The sequence below is a fragment of the Atta cephalotes genome, assembly GCF_000143395.1.
Source record: "Atta cephalotes unplaced genomic scaffold scaffold00003, whole genome shotgun sequence".
In the NCBI taxonomy this organism is placed as follows: Eukaryota; Metazoa; Arthropoda; class Insecta; order Hymenoptera; family Formicidae; genus Atta; species Atta cephalotes.
The window spans coordinates 456,925-482,748 of NW_012130067.1; the positions used below are offsets into that span (position 1 = coordinate 456,925).

At 27.1% G+C, this 25,824-nt stretch overlaps 3 protein-coding genes across 3 annotated transcripts; 2 read left to right on the forward strand and 1 right to left on the reverse strand.

The window, feature by feature from the left end:
- The first annotated feature begins 2,190 nt into the window (after positions 1 to 2,190).
- LOC105624382 (nose resistant to fluoxetine protein 6-like) lies at positions 2,191 to 6,898 on the forward strand. Its single transcript, XM_012205749.1, has 13 exons — positions 2,191 to 2,422; positions 2,814 to 3,058; positions 3,203 to 3,393; positions 3,573 to 3,673; positions 3,923 to 4,147; positions 4,235 to 4,436; positions 4,620 to 4,785; positions 4,866 to 4,945; positions 5,011 to 5,106; positions 5,170 to 5,299; positions 5,766 to 5,943; positions 6,536 to 6,678; positions 6,746 to 6,898. Exons 1-13 carry the CDS (start codon positions 2,191 to 2,193, stop codon positions 6,896 to 6,898), a joined length of 2,142 nt encoding a protein of 713 aa, XP_012061139.1.
- A 1,131-nt stretch (positions 6,899 to 8,029) lies between these two features.
- On the forward strand, positions 8,030 to 10,756 carry LOC105624392. Its single transcript, XM_012205762.1, has 4 exons — positions 8,030 to 8,164; positions 8,840 to 9,170; positions 9,433 to 9,993; positions 10,065 to 10,756. The coding sequence occupies exons 1-4, from the start codon at positions 8,030 to 8,032 to the stop codon at positions 10,754 to 10,756; spliced, it is 1,719 nt and encodes a 572-aa protein (XP_012061152.1).
- Positions 10,757 to 13,423: 2,667 nt separating this feature from the next.
- On the reverse strand, positions 13,424 to 25,273 carry LOC105625698. The gene is made up of 12 exons (XM_012207022.1): positions 25,216 to 25,273; positions 23,316 to 23,905; positions 22,227 to 22,337; positions 21,895 to 22,142; positions 17,235 to 19,654; positions 16,948 to 17,077; positions 16,369 to 16,866; positions 15,456 to 15,593; positions 14,742 to 15,370; positions 14,204 to 14,602; positions 13,899 to 14,125; positions 13,424 to 13,639 (listed from the first exon to the last, which is right to left on the reverse strand). The coding sequence occupies exons 1-12, from the start codon at positions 25,271 to 25,273 to the stop codon at positions 13,424 to 13,426; spliced, it is 5,664 nt and encodes a 1,887-aa protein (XP_012062412.1).
- Positions 25,274 to 25,824: the final 551 nt, after the last annotated feature.

The following is a 25,824-nucleotide window of genomic DNA, read 5'->3' on the forward strand; positions in this document are numbered from 1 at the left end:
GCCATCTAAAGGGAAAAACGCCACGAACTTTTTCTCACACCTAATATTTTATATAATTATACATAAAATATGTCAATTTCTTATATAATTTTATATAATTATATATAATTATATAAAATATTAATGAAATATCTTTTTCCTGAAAGTGAGGACAGACAAGTAAAATAACTATTTTATTAATTTTTATATAGATTGCTTTACTTTCATGACTATCACTATCGAAGTCATTGGAAAGAAGTTCTTTAATGTAAAATTTTACTAAATAATATTCTGATTAATAAAAATCTTAAACTTGCGAATAATTTTTGCAAAAAATATTGCCTTGACTGTAATTCAAACCCGGAACTTCCACATTCCGTACGAACTTTCTCTTTTGAACCGAAACTTCGGCAATATTTGGTATTCATAGTAATCAATAACTAGTGAAAGAGCGTCATTTTTCAAGCAGAAGTGTGTAAATAATAACAAATCGTTTAATTGACCTTTTGCTTTACAAAAAAAAACATTTATAAAAGGATGTCAAAGAAAGTTTCTTTTTAAAATTTTTTTTTTCGATAAAACTAATAAATATATATCTTTATAGATATTTTTTTTGCTTTACCGAAAAGAAAATTTAAAAAAGATTATTTCGTATATTTTAGAAATCTTTTTACTTTGTCAAAAAGATGACCCGAAAAAAATATCTTAAAATAATGCTTGTATGAATACAAATTTAAAATTAATAAAAGAAATGCTTATGAGCTCAATTGAATTTTTTTCATATTTTCTATGAATTTGAAAATAACACACATCTTTTTCACGTATTGCTTTGATGCAGTGTATAAAAAGTCAATACAATAAAAACAATAATAAATTTAACAAAATTAATCATATTATGTAGGAGAAAGATCAACAAAATATAAATATCAATTGAGAAATTACGTTCGACGTATTGATATTTGCAAACAAGACATAGTGATCATTTTTCAAGTTTATTATATTTATTATATTTATTATATTGCGCGACATATAAATTTTTCCTCTTTTATTGATAAATGTATACATTCAACATAAAGTTTACGTTACACATTTTACCATCGCTACATAACTCTATTTACATAGAATTATACATATACACTATAATAATCTTAGAAATACATGCGCGCATTTATCGATAAAAGTGAGATGTAAAAATGGATCTACTCATATATACAGCACAAAATATTGGGAAATATTAAAAAAAAATTTTCTTTAATATTGTTACAAACATTTTAAAGAAAGTTTTAACAATATTTATATTTTTGTATTGCTTGATGTCTGCAATTGTATGTAACTGCTATTTCGATGATCCAAATAATCCTGAATGTTAATAGATGAATAATTGTGACAGATCCGGTCAATACATATTATCAAAAAGATGACTCATGTATAGTTAAAATATATTTCTTTCGTAAACGAATCTAAAAATGTACTGTTTTTATTAATTTTCATACATGCAAAATGCACCAAAGAATACCAACTATTAATAGTCATGCTCAATCGACATCCAACATTTCCAAGACACACAAAGTATCAAAAGAAAGCCAAAATTATTTTACTTTGACATTATTGTAAGCAGTTAACTATCATCATTATAATATCGATTTAAAATCTACTTTTTCCATCATTCTGGATTGGAATTGACTAATCAAATCGAATACGAAAATATTTGGCTGTGATTGATCATTCTCTTACAACTACAATCACTTACGGCTTACGTAATAGCGCGCTCTTCGAATGCGTCTTATATATCTCATCTATCCTTCGTTAAATCTCACTGATCATTTGTGCGGAATTCTCGTGCAAAATCTGAGATGAACGTTCTTTTCTAAAACTTTAAATTTTGTGCAACTGTTTTCGTACGAGTGAAATTCATCTATCAGTGTTAACGATTTGCGCAACTGTTCGCATAAGTGAATTCTTTTATTAATGTTAACGATCAGTTTGAACAAATTTCGATTCTCGTTTTTTTATTATTCCATTAATACATTTTCATTAATTTTTACCGGGACCCTTTTCTCATATCAGGGAATGAAAATTTACAAAATTGTTATATAAATAAAACAGCTTTGTTCTTCTGTATCTCAAAATTGATTTTATAATACTTACAGCACGAAGTTCATCATTTGTAATAAAAAAATAAAAGTGACTATTATGTACTAAAATCTCATTATGTCGCAACTTACGTTTATTTTATATGCTTGCGTAAACTTCACCATTTTATTCTGTGTCTCCGCACAAATCCATAAATCGAATAATGACAACAACAATAGTTATAATTACTATTTGCCAGCTTATGCTGTTGCTTCAGCAGCTTCGGGTTTTCTGAATTCGACATTATGTGAAAAGGAATTACTAAATTTTCGAGACGCTGTCGATCAACGAATACTCTGGAGTTTAAGAGGTATGAAAAATTCTTAATTACAATCATAATTATGTTTAAAATAAAGTACTTGAATTTTAAAGTCCAAAAAGTTAAAAAAATAATTAGTCTTACGTTTTAAATTTTTTAATTTCTAATCGTCCAATCGTTTCAATCTGATGTTATAAATTAATCTTTACTGAAATTAAATCGACATTATTTTTTAAACTGATGTTATATTTTAGATGATGATGTTTATTTTATAAGAAATATCTTTTATAAGTAATAGGAAATGAAATCTAAAATACTGTTTTTTTTTTAAATCAGTTTAATTATTAGAAATATTGAATGATTAACTAATAATTAATAAGAAATATTATTTAATATTTTTTCTAATTTTTGTAAATAATGTTTGTCTATCTTTATTTTTAAGTGTTGGATTCTAGCGGTGAATTTCAGTCAGGTTTTCTTTATGGAAATAATTATTGGCTGGGCAGTCATATTCAGTGCTTCGATACGATGAATACTGCTTCTCTACAAATTTCAAAGCGGGATTTATTAAATAACACGCTATATCGTGATCCACAAAAGGAGATTCCTCCTTTTAAAGTAAATTATTTCGCTGCCCATTTTAAACACAATAGTACTCTTCAGTACCATATTAACGTACCTAATGAAGTAAGTTTATATATCTTAATGTAATAATTTAATAGATGACTGAAATTATATATCAAGTTTAATATAAAATAATTTATGTTAAATATTATATATTTGTGTAAAACGCTTATTAATTTTAATTTGTAAGATTCTTTTTTATTTCAGGATGTAATGACACTTGGTCTCTGTTTACCAGCATCATGTTCTACAAATGACATAAGTTTTATTCTAGAAAGGATATTTCGTGATAGAATTTTTCTAATTAGTGACCTTTATTCTGTGGATTTTAAGCTGATCCAGGTTAAAAATCTAATAAATAATGAATGGCTCACTAGTGGTGCTATACCTTTCATTTGGTAATTTTAAAGTACACAATTGATAATATATATAAAATAATACATATCCTCCCCATATACACGCACACATATACGCATCATACATTAAAAATAAATATTTATTCAAAAGTAGTTAAATCTGTAGAAACATTAGAGAGATATTTTGTGTACTTATATTTATTAATTTTATATATTTACAGCGTTATTTTACTGCTTTCTATTTTTATGGTAACAATCGGAACAATATATGATATATTCGTAAATCAAAAATATTCAAATAAGAAGCATAGAATTAACAATAGTAAGTAATATTTCAAATTTTTTAATTATAATCTCGTTTTTTAGAAAAATTTGTGGTAATTGCAATGTACGATTAAAGAAGAATCTCCGATTCTTATCTGATTACTAAGTTCAGTTATTCACTCATTTATTATTATTTGTACGAACATTCTCAGAGTCAAGATTTTTGATAATTTACTAGAACATTGTAATTTCTATTATATTACTCTATATATTAATTTTCTATTAAAAATATTGAATTGTGATTTAGATGGGAAAACTTTAATTCAGGAAATAGAAATCGAATCGGCTTCGTCTTTAAAGAAAAGTAGAATTGGAAAAATATTATTATGCTTTTCTATTTTCACAAATACAAAAATAATATTTAACACGAAATTGCATGCCGATACGCTGCCTATTATTCATGGCTTAAAATTTCTAAGTTCATGTTGGTTAATAATAAGCCATACAGTAGCTTACATGATAGAATATACTGGTAAGTAATTTGAAAGTAATATATAGAAAATCAATATGTTGTTCAATTCCTGTTCATTATATAACGAAGATTGGTTTCGATATGCAGATAATAAAATATGGAGTTGGAAATTCATGACTGATATAATTTTAATCAATGCACCCATAGCAGTCGATACTTTCTTTTTTTTAAGCGGATTTTTACTGGCCTATTTTTATATAAAAGATAAAATGGATAAAGATCGAAAACTATTTACTTACAGAGCAAAGATAAATGAATTCTTCGTTCTTGTAATAAGAAGATTTATACGGTATGTTTTTTATTATGTTGACAATAAAAAAAAACAGTAATAAATGCGATAAAATACTACTATAATAGAATGAAAAATGTGACAAAGACAACTTTTTAAAATCAGTGATAATATATAATTAAAGCCGTATTTAATGAAAAGTTAACAATGTCTTTTTATGCATATTTAAAATATTATTTTTAGACTGACTCCGGCTTATATGACAGTATTAGCAATATCGCAATTAAGCTCGACTTGGTTTGACAAGACATCGCAATTTTTCATAAAAGAAGTGCCGCATGAAACCTGCTCGAAGTATTGGTGGAGGAATTTTCTCTACATAAATAATCTATTTAGTTTTAAAACAATGGTATAAATACATTTGATTTAACACAAAATTAAGCCCGAAAGCACATATCTAAAATCTTTAAATTCTTTTTTCTCTTAAAGTGCATGAGTTGGTCTTGGTATCTATCTGCTGATATGCAATTCTTCATGATCGGAATAGCACTATTAAGTTTGTCGACGACGTAAGTTCTTTTAGTCACATAACAATGCATATATCTTCGAATTAAATATCAATTATACATTTCAGATACTTTTACATGGCTGCGTTTATTTTGAGTGCACTTTTAATAAGCTCGATTGTTCTCACTGGTTATTCTTCATACATTTATGAATTTATTCCGACGTAAGTTTCGTTGAAATTGTTTATAAAGGATTAATTAAAAGAGCATTCTTCTTGTTATTATAGATTGGACGAACAGTATAGACTTTTAGATGAGTTATATTTTCCACCATGGTTAAGAATAAGTCCATATATTGTTGGAATAATTACAGGTTATATGTTAGTACAACTAAACGGAAAATTGATTTTGAAAAAGGTAGTTTCATTTATATTTTTTATATCATTTATATAAATTTAATATATTAAAAAGTTAAACTATTTCTAAAATAACAATATTAATAAATACTAATTAATTATTTATAAGTAATAATGTAATTATGCGTAAAGAAAATATTACACTGAGAAAAAATAGTTTAAATTTAATTAAATAAATATTTATTTGAATACTGCCAACTAAATATTTACTTATAATAAATAAATATTTACTTAATAAAAAGAAATGATTAAATCAAATTAATATTTTTTGTACCAAATAAATATATTTTCATATTAAATAAATATTTAGTTGGTACTATTCACAAAATATTTATTTAAATATGAAATTTAGGATGTGTTTTTTCTCAGTATATATTTACGTAGCCTATAGTTCTAAATTAATTATAATATATTATAATTTAATTTTTATTTTGTCACGTTCTAATTTAATTTAACGCAAATTTTAGAGAACTGTAATTTTATATTGGTTCTTTGGTAGTGCTTGTAACATTATTACGTTACTTAGCCTTTATGATCGGCCGAAAGTATCTATTCTAACTAGTGCTATTTACATGTCATTCTATAGAGTCTTTTGGGCTATAGGTATAGCATGGATTATGATAGCGTGTCTTACTCAGCATGGTGGTTAGTAATATTATTTAATAATATTATAATTAAATAATCTTTATCAAATCTATTCACAAATAAATTATTGTATAATAAATTCATGACCATCATATTCAATTTAATTTAATTTTTAATTTACGCTTAAAGTTTTTATTTTCAAACACATTACGAAATGTCAATTTTAGTTATAATATCGAAGAAATAACAGGCTTGCAAATAAATTTTTATTTTTTGGATTTTAGACTGACGGTCTGATTAAATTGAATATTTACAATTTTATAGAAGAAAAGAGCGAATATAAATTTTAACTTAAAAAAAAGTTAATAAGTTAAAAAGTTAATATATTTAAAATAACTAATTATATTTAACAATAAACTCATTTGAAAATAACTGAATTAAATTACAAATTATTAACTCATTCAAATTTATTATTTAACTTCTATATTTTTAATTAGTTATTTTTCAATTCTAGTCATGATAAATTATAGTGGCATAATAGATATAAAATATAAAATACCACACAATCTCATTTTTTAATAATATATAATATTATAATTTTGTAATTTATAAAAGTATATTAAATTAATCATCCAATATTTGACTATTATAGGCATCGTTTATCAATTCTTATCATTCAAAGGTTGGGCTCCTTTTAGCAGATTATCATATGGCGCTTATCTTTTAAATCCTCTCATCGTACACTTACTTCGCCTACAAAGTGAAAAATCTGTTCATTTTGAATTGATATCCGCAGTAAGTAAACGAATATTTAAAAGTCTGAAAAATATAATTTGTTATTGTCACAACTTTTTATTTTCAGCTAACTTTGTGTATAGGATATTTTATAATTATTTATATTTGTTCTTATATACTATCCTTAATAGTTGAAGCACCGTATATCTTGCTAATGCGAAAAATGATGCAAGCTTGTAGTAGAAAAAAAAGTAAATGGCGTAACAGTGAGAAATTATAATTTTGCATACAAAATTGTAATGGATCTATTGTAACACATTGCAGATGATATAAATATCTAATAATTAATCGCTTATCTGGAGGTTGCGTCCTCAAATAAAATTTATAAACGACATATATTTATACAAGTTTATTTTCAGTTTTGATAAAGCTTTGAAACTGAAAAATTTAATTGATATAAATAATCGAGAATAATTAATATAAATAATCGAGAATAATTAATATAAATAATCGAGATATAATTAATAGAGAAGGAATATATGTTCAATGTTGTAATTATATTTTTATGTGCTCTGTGCAACGTTTTGTTTTTTAGGATATTCATAAATTTTTTATTAGGAAGAAAAAATAATAAAGTAAATACAACAACAATATAAAAGGTGTTTATAGTTCTAAATTAATTATAATATATTATAATTTAATTTTTATTTTGTCACATTCCACTTTAATTTTAACGCAAATTTTAGAGAACTGTAATTTTATGTTGGTTCTTTAGTAGTGCTTGCTACATTATTACTTAGCCTTTACGCTCGGCCGATATAAGTAATGTTGATATCCTTATTAACTCGATATATTCTATCAGAAAATCATTCTCGAAAAGACTCCTATATATATAGATCGCAATATTGCGAGATTCATTCTTATAAAATTCAGTCATTTATAAATTTAAATCATTCAGTTTGAGTATTCGATTCACATTGTTTTAAATCAGTCCTTTCAGTCAAGTTAAGACCGTAGTGCGTGATTAAAATCGATTGATCCAGAAGGAGGCCAATAGACCTCCTTATTACCTTTCAGGTATCAGCAAATAGTAAATCTCTTCATTTTATTATTTGTTACGAAAATTAAATTAACCCATTTTATCATTCATACTTAAATTCGTATTTAAATTCTGTTCTAACTTTGGGGTAAATTTCTTATTGGTTCTTTCTATATTCAGTTGCCATTGTGCAATGGGATGCCTGGTGTTCGTATTGAATGCACTCAGAGTGCACAGTCTAGTAAAACTCCGTGGAATTGAGATTCTCGTCATACCGTCATACCTGCTGAGTGCTGATCCTTAGCAGTAATTATCATTTAGTTGTAGAAAAAGAGAAATAATTATACTACAGGAACGTGATATTTATTTAACATGTCGATCGATCATAGTGGCAAAGGTTACACTCCTCTTCCACAAAGTTTAAGCAATACTGATACCGAAGATGAGGAAGAACGTTTAACTCAACCTAATGATATTCCTTACAAAGCTGACAACACTACGACAGCGGTAAAAGAATATATTCTATATGATTTTAATTAGTATATGTAATATGTATTATAGAAATACGCATGTCAATCATTAGTTGCATCTCTTTATGTAAACACCTTCCATAAAGAATTTTGTAGTAGTTTGGTAGTTATACAGTCTAGTCTTCTCAAGTAGCTCAATAAAATTAGGCTTAGTTGACGCGTTTTTGCACGAAACAAGAGAATCTGGTAGAAAAAAAGTGTCGCTTTGTCTGTGAATCGAGATATTAATCGTTAAAGTTGACGATTATTCAGGTTAGGAAATTTGTCACAGCGAGAACATATAAGTGAGGTTAGAACAAATATTTTCTGCTTTACACAAATTTTCTGTTTTCAAAACTAATTATTTTCTTATATGATTTTTGTTTTTATAATAGAATTTATTTTTAAAACAGATAAATACCTAAAGCATAAACATGAAAATTGCAACATATATCATAGTGTTGCATGACTGTGATAAATTTTCTAACCTATGCGTCTCTAATATATTTCTAACAATTGCACTGATTCTTATTGGCCCTGATTTAATTTAGTTTTGATTATATTTTCAAGATTGCGAATTCTTTTTAATTATTATTTAAATAGATGATACTATCAATATTTAAAAATATTGTATTCAAATTTGTATTTAATATCTTATTCTTTTTTTATTTAGGAATTACATTCAAATCATGAAAATGGCACATTTCATCCACTGGATGAAACGCAAACTCTAGAAAATAATACGAGAAACAGACAAAACATAATAAAATATTATCGAGATGATATACCAATAATGGTAATTGAAGGAAGTGAGCAATATGATGTTTGGAAAAGAAAAGATATATCGCCAATGAGGCGCTTCTGTTTATTTATGTCCATATTATTATGCATTATTACGATAATTATTTTTTTATATGTATTACCTTGTGATAATTTGATGATTTGTTCACCAATTATTGAACCACATTCTTCTATATCGTGGGATAAAACATTGCAAGATGTAGGTGAGTTTATTATTGTGAGTTACATATTGTATTATATTTTTATTTCTATTTGCATTAGATATTAATAGTTATTTAATTAAATATAAAACTATTTTTATAAATGGTATAGGACAAGTTAAAAGTCAATAAGGAATCTTAATTTTATCTATAACATCAAGGTGATAAAAATTAAAATTTATTTATTGACATACACTCATACACTTACTTGCTCATCTATGCAATTTTAATATATTAATTTTTAAAATCTTTTTATTAAATATAGAAATATATGGGCCTATTACTGTAATACTTGGATCTCCATACAATCTAATATTTCTTCTTCATGGTGAACAATATAAAAGAAATGATACAAGTGATGGAGTGACTCGTCAGCGACAGATACCTCCAGAAGGAGGAGGAGTTATATCTATGCAAGGAAATAATGGATTACCATTATGGCTGGTTCCATTAAAACGATTGCCTACTATTATAGATTGTACTAGTATTGATATTGATCAATCTGGAAAACCAGACTGCATTGTTGCTGGTGAACGAGGCCTACTCATTAGCATAGAACCGATCGCTGGAACAATTCATTGGAGTGCTACAGCTCGCACAGTCCCTAAATTACCAGTTATTATACCAGACATTGATGCGGATAATATTGAAGATTTATTAAGTATAGCGGTAGATAATGCAAACATATCATCTCTTGTTCTTTTATCTGGCAAGACCGGTCAATTACTGGAACGTTATTCACTTAATAATTGCGTTCCCATTGATATATATAATCTTGTTCTTAATGGCAACATATCCTATCATTGTTATGATGACACTGCAAAATGTATGTTATTTAAATATTTCTTTATGTTTCAGTTTTTATTTATATTATTAAGAAGTATTTATTTGTTGCAGATGTTACAAGATTTATGTCTTTAAAAGAATTATTCCATAATTTAAAAACACAAGTACATAAAAAATTTACAGAATCTATGGTAATGCCACGATTATTTAAAATTATAAAACCATATGAAAATGAATATAGTTGGAAACCTACTCCTTATCATCATTTGACTATAGAAAACGAAGGAGTATGCCCAGGACAATTTTGCCGTACCAGTATAAATCTAACTTTGCAGAGATTAACAAACGAACCAATAATTCTGTGGGATCATGTGAGTTCAAATACATTTGCATCGAAACCAGTGTTTTTTGTGACTTTGAATAAACTTTATACTTCTGGATTTGCCATTAAATTCTGGCAGTGGATGGATTTACCATTAGAACATACAGAGAAAACTATAACAGAACAAACACTTGTAGAAAGAGTTCTTATAGTTTTTGTGAATTATACTGATATTCAAGCTATTAATGCTAGTCAATGTGATGTAATACAATTGTGTCATAAATTTGACTGTCAACCAAATTTAAATTCGCGAAAACATTTTACTTCCATTGAAGTCAAGTACATCAATAATAATGAATTTCCAGAACTGATAAGTTATTGGTCTTCATACAACTTGAACTCAATGAAAATATTAACATCAAAAATACAAGTAATAAAAATGGATTCCATCATATCTAATTTGATACATGGAAATGTTTAGTTTTATCAGAAAATTGTAAAATCATATTTTGTATTCAACATATGATTATACTTGCATTCTATTACTTAATGATGATCGTCAATCATCTCAGATAAAATATCTTTTTATCTGAAACAAATGAATTTTTGTGAATTGCTTCCTTAATTCTTTTATAATACATCAATTTTTTTATTAATTTTTTTTATATTACATCAACGAATTATTTTGATATATTTTATTATTTATTAACTGTTCATTTTTCTGTGTTTCTTGAATAGTGCCTTGAATTAAGCCATTATAAAAAATTTTATATTTTAAACAAATATATTTTTTGGAAATTCAAGAATTGAAAAGAATTTTTATTTAAAAATATTAGTAATTAAATAATTTTTTAAACAATTTTTTAACATCTTATAAAATTTAAATCAAGCATAAATAGTTGATTGATACAAAACACTTTCTATGTTTTACATGTTATTATGAATTATGTTGTTAATTTTCAATTTTTAATTGATCTGAAATCTAGTCATAATGTATTATCTTAATTCTCTGACCTTTAAATTCAGTATTATTGACTAACAATAACATATAAGTTAATTATTTAATATTTCAAAACGTACTGATTGAATTTACGAGAAATCTGTTACAAACTGGAACATTTAATTAGAATGATTATGTATGCATTATATTTGTATATATATATATATCTTTAATATATCTAATGTAGTATAATGTATCAAATGAATTATATTAGTAAGTTATAATTATCAATTTAGATATAGTTATGAATTTATAGAGCTTTTATTTCCTTATACTGCAACTATATATTACATTATACAGTTTGCGTTATATAGGGTATCCGTACAACGTTTAAGAATAGATTCTTGAGATCATTTTGAGACTAAAATCTTAATACTTTAATACTAAAATGTCGAGGCTATAATAGTTTTTAAATTATAAGTATTTAATGTTAGCGAATATTTTATATATACCTAAACGCGCGAATTTTCAATTGTTCCAATCATAGTCCCAATTTGTTTTCGTAATCATTGTAGAGGAGTCTTCAAGATAAATTCAATGCACTATCAAGAGTGTGACTTTTGTTGATGTTTTCTTAATTTTATACATAAACGCATAATATGTATCATAAATATTATTAATAAAAAAAGACTATATAACTTATGTGAAATTTCATTGATTTTTAACTTAATTACATAAGCAAATGTTTAAATTGCTCGCTTCCTTTTGCAACATAAAGTTCTGCTCTTTTTAACAAATTATTATACTGCATTGATTCAAAAATCGCCTGTAATTATTTTTTCTCTTAGAAAAGGTCTTAAATACTATTATTTGATACATTCCGGGCGATGATTATATCCAGGCTTTTTCCACATATATTGAATGAAAAAAATTTGTTATTCAGAATCATGATCTTGACATCACATGTCTTGATCAGAATCTTTGGAGATTGTTTTTCTTATTTTCATTCTAAGTAAAAATTAAAATGAGAAGAACAACTTCCAATGGTCTTGATTTTGATATATGATGTCAAGATTGTAAACTCAAACATTTAAAAGTTTTTAACTTTTGGATATCTTAGATAACGCTGATGGAATGTAACTTTCAAGTCTTATAACTGAAAAGTACTTCAAAATTTTTTATTATAATGTTTTGAAAAGCTCATGAAATAAATTATAATATGCAATAAAAAACAAAAGTCTTTAAAAAAATCGTGATTTTGTCTTTAAAAAAACCTGACTTTAATTACCCAAGGATCAAATTGGTAAGATCAGTTCATTTTTTTAGAACTTTTGAAACATTTTTTTAAAAAATTTGTTTTCGAAATATTCGATTTGTATTCAAACTTTTGATCCACTCTGAATACACACACACACACACACACACACACACACACACACACTATTTTTATTATAGTAAATAATATTACTTGTACATATTTGCATTATACACAGATGTATAAATTGAGTTTTTTATTTCATAAAAGATTTTTTATTTCATAAAAGATTATTTATGAAAATGTTAAAAGTAACTTTCCATAGTAATAAACAAGATTATGACATACTCCATATGATCTTATAAATATAGCTTATTAATAACAATATTATTACTAACGCAATATTGAAATATTGCTATTATAATGCATACGCACATGCAATACATTTTCGCATACGTTATGTATGCATGCATACAAGTATACTTAAACAAAATTATTATCTTTATTAATCATATAAGCGATTAAAAAAATATATTAGTTTATACATAATAGACTTTTAATTGCTTTAAGAATCTCAATGAATTACTAAATGTATTTAACAAGGATAATACTAATATTTTTATATAATTTTCCCGAAATAGGTAAAATATTTTTGAAACAGACAAATCTCAAATAGGTGTTAGATAACATTTAGTTCAGTCTTCCGTCATATTCGATTTGATTTGTAAAATATATTTTACCTTTAATATATAGCTTAGAAAAAAAATAAATTCTCCACAATTTCGATATAATTATATAAATATGTTTAATATATTGTGGAAATTATGAGATGAACAAGATTATTTTAGAATACTAACTTTCTATTGCATTAAATTCTATCTCTATATTAATAATCTGTCAACATAAAGGAAATTGTTTTCTTTGGTTGCTTAAAAAGATAAATTTGGCTTTTGTTATTGGCCTGTGTTTTGACTACTTTTGCTACGACTGCGTAGCAATGATGTATCCGAAAGAGAGTAAGTTCCAGGTTCAAATACTGGTGGATATTCTAAATCAGGATAATCAGGTGGTGGAGATGTTGGTGGCGGTATGTATGGTAATACTGCAGGTATCAAGTTCTTTCTAGAATTTAGAAAGCCTTTATAATTGGATGAATATCCACTATCGTACTGAAACAAAATTAAATTATTTGATGAATATTTTTCACTATTGTTAATATAAACTTAAAATATTAAAGAATTATTTTTTTAAAAAGATAAAAAAAATAATATAATTTCTTACGTTAATTTCAACTAATTTTTTTCATATTCTTTTTCAATATATTTTCTATATTTCATATTGTTTCTCATTTCTTTTGCGCTGTTCTCATTTTCAATTAATCATATAAGATGTGCATTAAATAAAAAAAGTAGATTTAATTATACGTACTTTTGATTTAATAGAAGATGTTATTGCATCCGGATCACTGATCGAATTGACCGAACACAAGGTTTGAATAAACATCTGGGAAGGATTGTTGTTGAAAGAATTGTGAGACTGATTGATCTCATCGTCAGAGTTTGGACTACCGGAACAAGTAGATAATGGATGCTGCGATTGATTAGAGCAATGCTTATCTCGAAATAGCGCTTTATACAATCGCGGTGAACTAGAGTCTAGAATTCAAAATTATTTGTTATCAAAACACATTACATATATTCAATAAGTTATAATAGCTATTTAATAGAAGTTACCTGATATGGTTTTCTGGGCATTTTTAGGAAGCTCCAAGGTACAGGGTTTTTGCTGTTTCGTACCGAATAAAACTTTCAGGCGACTCGCTTTTTGTACATGATCGTTCTTATCTAAGTGCATCTCAAATGTGGCACGCATTTCTTCCTGCTCGAAAGGTGATGTCGGTATTGGTGGTGGTTGATACTGTGCAACATTCTTCAAACGATTTTTATCACAATTTGAGCTTTTCTTGTCGTTATATTTCAGTGAGTCCAGCCAGTGTTTGTCGGAAGAATTATTATCATAACGATTAGTAAAATTAAAACTTCCCTTCCGATTAATCGACGCATCTTTCTTTATGCATTGCTGTGTCTCAGATAATGTATGACTTGCGAGGTCATTACTAGATCCAGAATATCCTATACAAAATAAAAACAGATTTAATTAAAGAAAATTTCATAACATTAAATTAATAAGACTATTCAGATATTAATTTCGTCAAGATATTAAGATTATTGTCATTTTTAAGTTTTTGTATATGAAATCAATTTATCATACCAATATTTCTCGGCGAAAAATCGTGCATTTTGTTGCTTTCATAATTGGGAGATTGTCTATGCTTGTTACGCTCATAATCTGCACTCTGATTTGGAGAATTCTGCTTGTTTGGATTTATCATGTTTTCCCAATAAAACAAATCATCATGTCTCTCTTTTTGAGTATTCACAAGTTCCTGCACTCTTCTCTTCTGTGCATAATTTGATGAATCCCATACCTTTTTCATTCCAGTTGTCATGCATCTGCCGTGAGATTTATCATGTACGTAATTCGCTTCGCTTTCAAATCGAGTAGTAGCAAAATTATCCTTGATGAATTGGCAAGGCGCGTGTACATGTGTATTCTTATTCTTCGAGTGAACATACAGGATATTGTTGTTTGGTATTTCATCGCTGGTCTTGCCATAAATATTGCTAATATCATTCAAAGATGTATCATTTAATTGCCTAATTTCCTCGTTGATTGTCGTTCTGTCATTCAAGTTTCTATGCTGTACATGAACGTGATCATTGAGCAAAGGCGTCGCACGCGTAGACATCGATTTGTTTATCATAGTACGTCGTTGTTCATCTTGTTGTGATGCCACGAATTCTTCTTGCATGATAAAACCTTGCAGATTGTCTGATTTTCTACAACAGATTACATATGTTAATGTTGTTAGATATTAAATTATAATATTTTTGCGATATAGAAAATGTATAAGATAAAAATTACCTGTCTATAGCATGCCGATAATCATTCATGTCTGTGTTCGACATATCTGTAGCATTTTGAGAAGTGGTCAAGCCATAGAATGTACTACCAGCAATCGTCATTTGTAAATCGGGAGAATTTGAATTACAATCCTCTTTCCTGTGAAATATTCGAAAACATTTTCTGCACATCTCTTTATTGTTTTAGTTTTGGATTATATTAAGAACGCGATTTTTTTTTGTTGAAAAGTAGCAAAAGTTTTCTTTCATTATATTAATTTTAGATATTCAATTCATTAAAAGGATCCTATTAATTATAAAAAAAGATAATTTCGATCAAATTTGTTGTTGAATAGCATAGAGATGATGATAAATTGCCTTCAAGTTGTCATCGTTAGAATTAGAATTCCATTAAGTTCAATACAACAGGCATAATGCTTTGTCTTACTTTGTCATGAGTTTGACGAAATTAGTTGTTACAAAAATTTTCGACAACATGTCAGCAAACTCATTTGGCTATCTGAATTATAGTTATAAAAAAAAGGTAACACTATTACTTTCATTTCCTGCTAATAACTTATCACTTTATTTTTGGACAATTAATTTTATGACGCACAATTACTATTTACTTCTATTTGATAGCAGTTTATTAATTTTTATTAATGTAATGTTATAGTTAACTTGACACATATTTTTGTTTAATAGTTATACTGAGGACCCGAAACAAAGGATCTTTCGACAATAAATTTGATGATACACGCATGTTCATCTAATGTCGACATATTTGCATTTTTATTTGATTTAATTCGTTAGAACTTAAAACATTTTGTCTCATAGGATACATTAAGATTTAGAAAAATATGTTAAAAATGTTTGTGCAACAAAAGTTTATATATGGTAAGTATGTCAATTTAGAATATTCTTGATATATTTACTTGTTTGATGTCGATGTAGGAAGTACTCGTCTATAACTTCTAAATTGGGCCGTTGGAACAGGCATATTCTGATTTCTGGCACTAAGAAATTTCAAATATTTTCGATCCAAGCTTGCACCACTAGTTTCATGATCCTTAAACGATCCGGTATCTTTTCGTGCAGACTTTTTCAGAGAACCAAACAATTTCTCTGGATTTGCTTTGTCAGATTGAGGTGTACATTTCAATTTATTCTTATGACTTTCGTTATCACTCTCATCGGTTTCGCTAAAAAGCTCAATGCTTTGCTCTTGAGTGTCCGCTCCTAAAGTGCCTTTATTAACTGCGTCCAACCACATAATTAAATTGTCTTCGGTATCAGCAGCAAAATAAAACACTGTTCCTGTGTGATATACTTTGAAGGAATACTTTCTTGATTTTACTTCGGTAGCCGGGGATACGGTAAAACCCGTTAATATAATCAAGCAGTCAGCTTTTATACTGTCCTGTAGTTTAAATCTAATTGCAAAAATATAAATTTGTATATTTAATCAGTTGTATGTGTATGATTTATTTATCATATGTTTTATACAATTTTACCTGTACAACGATGAACACTTTAATACAAACCAGGCTTTTGCCCACGCGCCACCTGCTCCTCTACTACGATATGTCAACCATCCTTCTAAATCATTAGTACCAACCTCTCTTACGGATACATTCCTCCTCTCTAACAAGAATAATATATTTTCTTTGTATTATAAGATTCAATTTAAGAATATATAATATATATTTTTGAATATAAATTATAGAAACCTAATTTTTTAATACTGTTATCAGAACAAATATCTTAAATAAGAAAAAAATTAGTAATCAATAGTACTTACTTGCTAATAACATATTCCGTTTTCTACTGCTTCTTGGACTATTATTAGACTTATTTAAACTACTATGCAAGCCGATACTTTTAGCTACCATCATAGCTTTATTAACAACACTTTTCTCAATACTTTTATCCTTTTCTAATAATCTTGGTTTTAAATCTGATGTTTGTTTTGAGTATGTTATACCATCAGGACAATCGGCATTGTGAGAGTGATCAAACCTATAACAATCTGTTATGGATTGATCCGAGCAAACGAATTTTTCAACAAATGTTTCATATTTTTCAAAAGGACATTTTTCTTCTCTTGATTGTTTGTCGTTATTTTCATTATACAATGAAATATCAGATAAGTTTAAACGATCAAATTTTTGATCGCTTAAACTTACAGTTCGTGATTCGCCAATAAAGTCCATCGAATTTTCTGTGTAATTAAACACATCTGAGGAATCCTTTTTATCTTGACAATCCGAATTGCTCCTAATATGATTAACACATAAACTTAAATCTACTTTTTTAAATTCTCGTTTAATGCCGAGTCTCTCTGGAACTTGAGGTTTTTGCAAATCCTCTAAAGTTTGTGGAACATTGTTTAATTTCAAATCAGTTATTGCTTGATTCGTATAATATTTACGAGGTGGCGGTTCTGGGGGTGTTATGTGAGATTTATTCTCAAGTTTTCGAACAGACTGAATCTTTGGTAACTCTATAAAGCGGCAAGATTGTATCGTGACCTGTGCCGGAGGCAAGTCTGCAGACTTCGTTTCTTTAGTTTGTTGCTTTATGTTAATCTTCGAAACATTATGAGTAACATTCACTAAATCATCTTCAATAGACTTAGTGTTATTATTTAGTGATACTAAACTTGTACCGATATTATTCTCTTTTAATAGCACTGAGGAAAATTTTTTTTCAAGCAATTCTGTGTAAGTACAATCAACCGTTTCTAAAATTTTATCACATTTTGGCAACGTTTGGTTTCTTTCGATGCTATTATTGTTGCTAATAATACTAGTGCTACTACTAGTGCTAGCACTACTATTACCATTATTGCTGCTGCTGCTACTACTATTACTACTACTATTATTACTACTATTATCACTATTACCACCACCAATATTACCATTATTACTACTACTACTATTACTGCTATTATTACTGTTACTATTATTATTATTACTACTATTATTACTGTTATTATTATTATTATTACTACTACATTCACTTTTACTGTTAGATATTTCTGAGGTACCACAATCAGCATTCTCGTGATACTCGCATGCCGAACGTTTAACATAAATAGTTTTGGGGTTTACAACAATTTCGCATTCAGTATTTAATTCTTTGACATCATATTTCTTATTGTTTACGTCCAGTATATCATTTTGATTTTTCTCCTCTGTGCTATTTTCAAGATTTACATCATTTATTGAAATGTATTCATTATCTTTATATAGATCTGTTCTTTTAGGCACTCCAAAGGCACTTGCCTGTTCTTCTGTGTTCTCATACGCGATCTGTTTCTCGATATCACTAATTTTTCGAGCGACATTACCATCGTATTTTATAGCAGATGGCTCTTTATATTTGTTGCTTGCATCCTCCAACTTTTTATTATCATCAACGTTTTCAACAATAGTACTAATGTTAGTTTTTGTTAAATTATTATTTGGTTTATTGATTAAACAATGGTCAAATAAGTCTAATTTTTCAATGTGTGATAAATCATATGCAGAGGTAGTATAGTCTTTATCTAATTTATCACGCTTTTCAATGTGTCGCATGCTGATTTCTTTATTATTCTGCTTATTTTCATTAATACTACATGTATCACTAATAGAATTATTACATTCACCTAAAGGCACAGTCGTATCATTTAAATTATTGCTATCAATAACATTATCTCTGAATGCTTGCAAATGTTCTATATTAATATCTTTATTTACAATATTTGCACCAACATCACAGTTTTGCATAGGAGTAATCTTTTCTTTCATATTAACTGGATGCGTGCTTTTAACATCAGTCAATTTTTCCTCAAATTGCACTTTTTTATTCGTTTGCTCATTAGTATTGTTCTTCTTTTTCGCCGATTCTAATCCTAAACACGTTTGAGGCCGTATATTTACCATTGGTACATTATCCAAACCATGGGCGCAAGATGCTGCTTTATCACGCAATTGAACAGCCGCATTGTGCTCTAATTTCAACTCCTTCCAAAACCGTTCGAGATTAATCCCATGTTTGGATGTAGGACTGGCACCGGTTATTGTGGCTCGCCTTTGAACTAAGTTTCTTCGTTTAGCGTAAAGTGGCGTTTCTGCTTCGCTATCAGAATCACTACTATCTGTAGTCATGGTATCCAACATTTTAACTGCATCTAAAATGCTCGTTGGCTCTGCGCCGGATTTCTTTGGCATATGTCTACATAACAAAAGACATTTTTGTTACATATGAAAATAAAAATTTTGTAATTAATTTTAAAAAATTTTTTAAAATAGAAAATGTAATATATTAAAGGATAGGGTGTATATTATGTCGTCTACAATGCACGGAGTAAGAAGCAAGAGTAAGAAATTGATCACAATCATAGTCGATTATTTTTTTGATATTCGACTGTGATTGATCAATTTCTTATCTCCATGTATTGTAGACGACGCATTAAGAATTTAAATATCGATATTTTTGAACTTATTTCCCCGATATTTTCTTTCGATATTAATGGATATTTTAATTTTCGATATTTGAACAAGAATATCAAACTTTTGATACGAGGTGCTGTAAATTTCTGTTTTATGCTTACAGTACTTGTAAGTATCATTTGTTATTTAATATTTGATAGACAACAAAGATGAATTTATGCTTACAAAATGTGAGCGTGAAAACGAAAATGGTTCCTTAATTATGTATAAGTGCGTATTAGTTTAGTATGGATTAAGATTGAATTGAAACTTTTATTATTTATCATAGGTATTCATTATTACAAAAACGTATAAGATTAAGATCATGTAAGTAAATAAAATAAAAATAAAATGTGTAAATGTATATACAATATAATATATATATATATATTTATAATATATATATATATATTTTTTTTTCAATGGTACTATATGTGATATCTATATATAATATACTAGTTGTAATAATAAAAATAACATAATTTTTTTAAATTCTGATCAGAATAGTTATTCAAAGGATCGATGAAATAACATCAAAATAATTTTCAATTTCGGAATTTTCAATTCCGTTATTTTTGCAAAAAGATCAATTTTTTTATGCATCGATACGCGATTAACAAATATATTGATGCGTGTATTGCCTAAAAATAGAAATATTGGATCCATATCGATATCAGCAAAATCATATGTTATCAAACCGATATTTTGATATATCAGTATTTCTGTTCATGATACATTGTGATACGAAATATCGAGACTTTTTTTTCTGTCACTCATTTTGTGTGTGTGTGTGTGTGTGTGTGTGTGTGTGTGTGTGTGTGTGTATGTGTGTGTGTGTGTGTGTGTGTGAGTTTGCGCGCGCGATACACTTACATGATAGATGTCTTAACATTTGTGACTTAAAATATTATAGCAAGAAAGTTTTTTAAAAAATTAAGTAAAAAAAAGTTAGTGTATATTTTTATTTTAAGCAACAATTTCTGAGAGAAAATCAGAATGAGAGTTTAAATATAATCAGTTACAATCTACGTTTACTTTTCAATTTTGGCACAATAGTTTTTCTTCTTTACATCAATTGATTCATCTTCTCGTTCTGTGCATAAAAGTATTAAGATAGTTATCAAAAAATGAATAATTTATGAAATATTTCATATTTCATGTCAATGTGTTATAATAAAATAGACAGATGATCATATTATGAGAGCTATAGTTCGATAAACGTGATTTTTGAATTTGTATAGAAATAAAATCAGTAAGGTTTGTATACATAATAATTTTTAATGGACAGTTTTGTACTAAAATGCACTAAAAAGATAATCTTAATTTATGTGCAAAACTATTAGGAATGCACCAGATATCCAGAAAACATTCGGTATCTGGCACTTTTTTACTATCCGACCAGATAGTCGAATATCAGTAGTATCGGCAATATATCCGGTTGAAATTTGATATTGATCATCATTAATGCAGAAATTTATTCTTTTCAGTTGAATTTCTTGCACAATTCATCTCTCTTTCCTCTTTTTCTTTTCACATTGGAAAGATAAAAAAAATTAATATCTCTACTTTTTCTTTGCTGTTGTTTTTTAAAGCCATCCGACAGGATATCTGGGAAAATATCCGGTCGGATAATTGCTCTACCAAATATTGAAAAAAATGTGACGCCGGATATCCGATATCTGATTGTGTCCAAACTTCCGCGCCCTAATCATTACAAATTATTAGTACTTAGAAAACAGTATAAAAGTTATTAAAAAAAATGCTTTTTAAATCTTAATTTAAAAAATGAATATTTCAGTATAATAATGCATTAAAGAAAAAAAGTTTTATATAAGAACTTATAAAGTTATTTTCATCTGTATATTCTTGAGAAATTGCTCACCTTTTCCTTTGAATACTTTGTATATACGCACATGTTATCAGATAAGAAAGAATATTAGCAGGACCACAAATAATAAAGATACATATAGAAAGGTAACTTACCTAGGTGATGGCATTGCAAAATCAGGTATTGTTAATAATTCTGGTCTAGGCGATGGAAGACTACGTCCTTGTGTTGCATAAGAAGTATTTCTGTTACATGGAAGTTTATATGGTTTTATGTAAATTTTGCCATAAACTTTAGCATGTCTTGGCCTACGTTTTATAGTTAAAAGCATTTCTGCTGGACTTTCACGAAATAATTCAAGCAAATTTTTTCTCTCCCAACCAACTACCGTTTGATAATTCACCTAGTATAGAGATTTAGATACATTTTAGAATTATATTTGTCAAAATTTATAATATATAAGAAGTACATAAATATAAGACATTACTTGAACTATCTGATCACCTTCCATCATTTTACCAGATTGATGTGCGGCAGATCCAAGTTTAATTTCAGTTATCTGATGTACTCCATGAAAAGATGGTAAAATATAAAAACCCTAAAAGAGATAATATTCCAATAATTAAACAACATTTTTACACTTGTATATGGTACAATATATGCATTTATAAAAATTATATAATTAAAAAAAATTCTGATTACATAGTATATAAAGAAAATATTATCAGGAAGCAGCAATCATGATCGATTTAAAAAAATGGTGTTTTTTAAATTATTAGACAATATATCGTCTCTAAGAGTATAAAGATATAGTTACTTATTTTTAGAAATTTAGATTATGATTCACAAATGCAAATGTTATTAAAAATTATATAAATATATAATATTTAATATATAAATTAATATATAAATATGTAAATTAATATATATAAATATATAAATATATAAATATATAAATTAAATAAATATATAAATTAATATATAAATATGTAAATTACATATAAATATATAAATATATTAAAAATAGTATATTAATAGTATATTAATAGTATATTTAATAGTATATTAAAAATATTTATTAAATATTATTTTTTAACAATTATGTCACTATTAAGAATGCATTTCAATATTAAAAATGTATAGTTCACATCAAACATATATTACAGATTATCATTACTAGCAGTGACTATCGAAATGCAGCCTAAAATGTAAAGCTTAAAACTTAAAAATTTTGCAATATTCAAATTTCTATTTAAATAAAATATTTCTATGCGAAATAATGCAATCTATTGAATAGTATAGTATAATAGTAAGGAAAGATAAGATAGTAAGGAATTAAAATAACGGTTAAATTCATTATCGTTATTGTAAAATGTAATTACGGTATTGTTACAAACAGAAAAAATAATGGTAACGACGTTACAAATAACGCGTTAGGCATGAAATACAATTGAAAATCACAGACAATCCTGATAAAATTAAATCAACATGATATATAATTAATATTTTTCGTATAATATTATGAGAATTGAACATAATGATAATTAAAAAATTGTTAGATTATAAAAAAACATACCAAATCATCGCTGGATTTTTTTTTTAATGTTGCTAAATCTAAACTTGCAGGCTGTAATATCATAGGATCAACAATATCTTGAATAATATAATCTGCTAACGTTGCTAGTTGACTACAAGTTGTTCGAATTTCTTGGACTGGCTTTTCAGCAAATCTATCTCTTTGTGCACATGTAGCCATCTCTATTGATATTTTCATCAATTCAACTTTCTTAGCATGGTATTCTATGTGTCCATTAAATGGAGGATAATCCATCCATCTCACTAAAGGTTTGACCACCATCATAATGGATGCTACATCTGACAATGTTTGAGTGCTAACTGACTCTGAATTTTTTTGCCGACACAACTCCTTGTGTAAGCTGTGCGCTTGGCTTGATAGTCGCAATGCCAGCATCTGCAGATTTTCTTTATCCAGTTCATAATGAAAATTTCTAAGATATTCTACTGCATTAAGAATAATCTCCTGATGACCGAGCTTTATTACACCCAAACGTTCTAAATCTTGCGATTGTATATTCAATAATTGTTGTCCGTTGACATCATGATTTAGAAAACTATGAATGTAGGGATGTATAGTATTATCCAAACCTATAACATAAAATAATGAAATCATGATAACATTCCTGCATAACTTACAATAATAATTATTTATGACATTTAATATTCATGCAAATTGAAACATCAGGTTCAAACAGCATCTTACTTTGTTTTACGACTAGATTTAAGCACAAATTCTTGTAGGATTTTAAAAGATAATACTTATTGCGAAAAATATTATTTCGGTCGGATAAGACGAACCCGGATTTCTAACATCCTAAGCTTTTAGATCACCAAGGATTCAGCAATATTTTTTGCAACAGCCAATCTGTTATTGCTAATGCTTTGGTGATCTAAAGACTTAAGACACTTACATGGAATGTTAGAGATTCAGGTTTGTCTCTCAGCCGAGGTAATATTTATCGCAATAAGTTCTTTACAGGATTTAAGATACATGTAATTAAATTTGAAGAGATTATTAATATTTCAGATATATTGTGTTGAAAGTTCGCAATCCGAATTCATTTCAAAAATTCGTATATGTACTGATTTAACACCTAAATTTGATCATCAAGTGGCATTTCTCATATTTAGGTGAATGTAAATAGTTTTTAAATATCTGCGTAAGTATTTTTTCTATATTGACATTTTCTCTATATTGACAAATCTACTCACAATATAATTTAAGTTCTAAATCATAAGAAATGGGATTTGATCATCTCCACGCAGTTATTATTGACTTATTGTTGCATTATGACGCACTATTCATTCATAATTTCTCATTCATTCATGCTTCTGACTTTTGTTCTATTACTAACAGCTTATTAAAAGTTTATTAATGACTTGTTATAGAAATTCCTACAAGGTCTAAGCAATCTGTTGTCTTATTACTAGCGGTTTGTTTATTAACTAATTATCGTCTTATTATATTAATAAAGTATGCTACTTTTGATTGTATGCAGTTATATTTCTAATAACTGGAAGTGTATATAAAATGATATATAAAAAAGATTATAAGGTGTAAAAATAGTGATAATAAGTTTATCAAACATTTACTACAGATTAATATTATACATTAAATAATTATCAGTTAAAGAGTAAACTATTAAAATAGTAATTATTATATAAATATAAATTATATAAATATAAATTATATAAATAATAATAATTAATTTTTTATGAGTAAAAATAAAAAATAAAAATTGACACGGTTAATAAAAATAAAAGAAGGCGTATGTACAAACAGAATGGAGAGAATGGAGCTTCATACGCAAAACTGAATAGGATTCAGACATATTTTTATGACCCAATTTTTTCATGTCTGAGTGTACTGTCAGGCTGATTAAACATTTTCGTCGTACCTTTCAACCACTCGCACACTTGATCGGCTTTCCATTCGGCTATATTTACATAAGCCATCGCAAAAATATAAACTGATTCAAGCACAAACAAGTTCTCACAGATCTGACACTTTGTCCGCGGCTATTCCAATTTTTATTCGCTCTTATTACCCATTCGCTTTGATAGTTCCACAAAAGTAGGTACATAAAAATAAGTTAATGGCGCGAGCAACACGAATCAGCATGCGTTCGGAAACGAGCTGAAAACAAAACAGATTGTGTTCAGAAATTCACCCGGATGCATCCAAAGACATAAAGCCTAATTTACATCGTGCACTTACTAACTAGTAACTTTCTATTAAATTATTTTAATTTCAGTAATATGTATATATATATATATATATATATATATATATATATATTTAAAAAATGATATATTAAATTGAAACAATAAATGCATAAAAATAATTAATTAAATGCACATATCATGTATATGTTTACACATAGCGCCAAAATTAAAATAATTGATAAAGAGGATAAATTTTATCTTCGTAATCTATTTTCCACCAATCAGCACTTGTCAAATCGTTGTTCATCCATATGAGAATTCAACTTTAATCTATTAATAGA

Excerpts from the sequence above, each read along its gene's own strand:
- LOC105624382 (XM_012205749.1), top strand. The coding sequence starts at position 2,191 with ATGTCGCAACTTACGTTTATTTTATATGCTTGCGTAAACTTCACCATT. Across the intron at positions 3,674-3,922 it reads GAAGCATAGAATTAACAATA|ATGGGAAAACTTTAATTCAG; the intron begins GTAAGTAATATT and ends ATTGTGATTTAG. Across the intron at positions 6,679-6,745 it reads ATTTTGAATTGATATCCGCA|CTAACTTTGTGTATAGGATA; the intron begins GTAAGTAAACGA and ends TTTTATTTTCAG.
- LOC105624392 (XM_012205762.1), top strand. The coding sequence starts at position 8,030 with ATGTCGATCGATCATAGTGGCAAAGGTTACACTCCTCTTCCACAAAGT. Across the intron at positions 8,165-8,839 it reads CTGACAACACTACGACAGCG|GAATTACATTCAAATCATGA; the intron begins GTAAAAGAATAT and ends TTTTTTATTTAG. Across the intron at positions 9,994-10,064 it reads TTATGATGACACTGCAAAAT|ATGTTACAAGATTTATGTCT; the intron begins GTATGTTATTTA and ends TATTTGTTGCAG.
- LOC105625698 (XM_012207022.1), bottom strand. The coding sequence starts at position 25,273 with ATGGCTTATGTAAATATAGCCGAATGGAAAGCCGATCAAGTGTGCGAG. Across the intron at positions 17,078-17,234 it reads ACGGAATATGTTATTAGCAA|AGAGGAGGAATGTATCCGTA; the intron begins GTAAGTACTATT and ends TATTCTTGTTAG. Across the intron at positions 16,867-16,947 it reads AAGTGTTCATCGTTGTACAG|ATTTAAACTACAGGACAGTA; the intron begins GTAAAATTGTAT and ends TTTTGCAATTAG.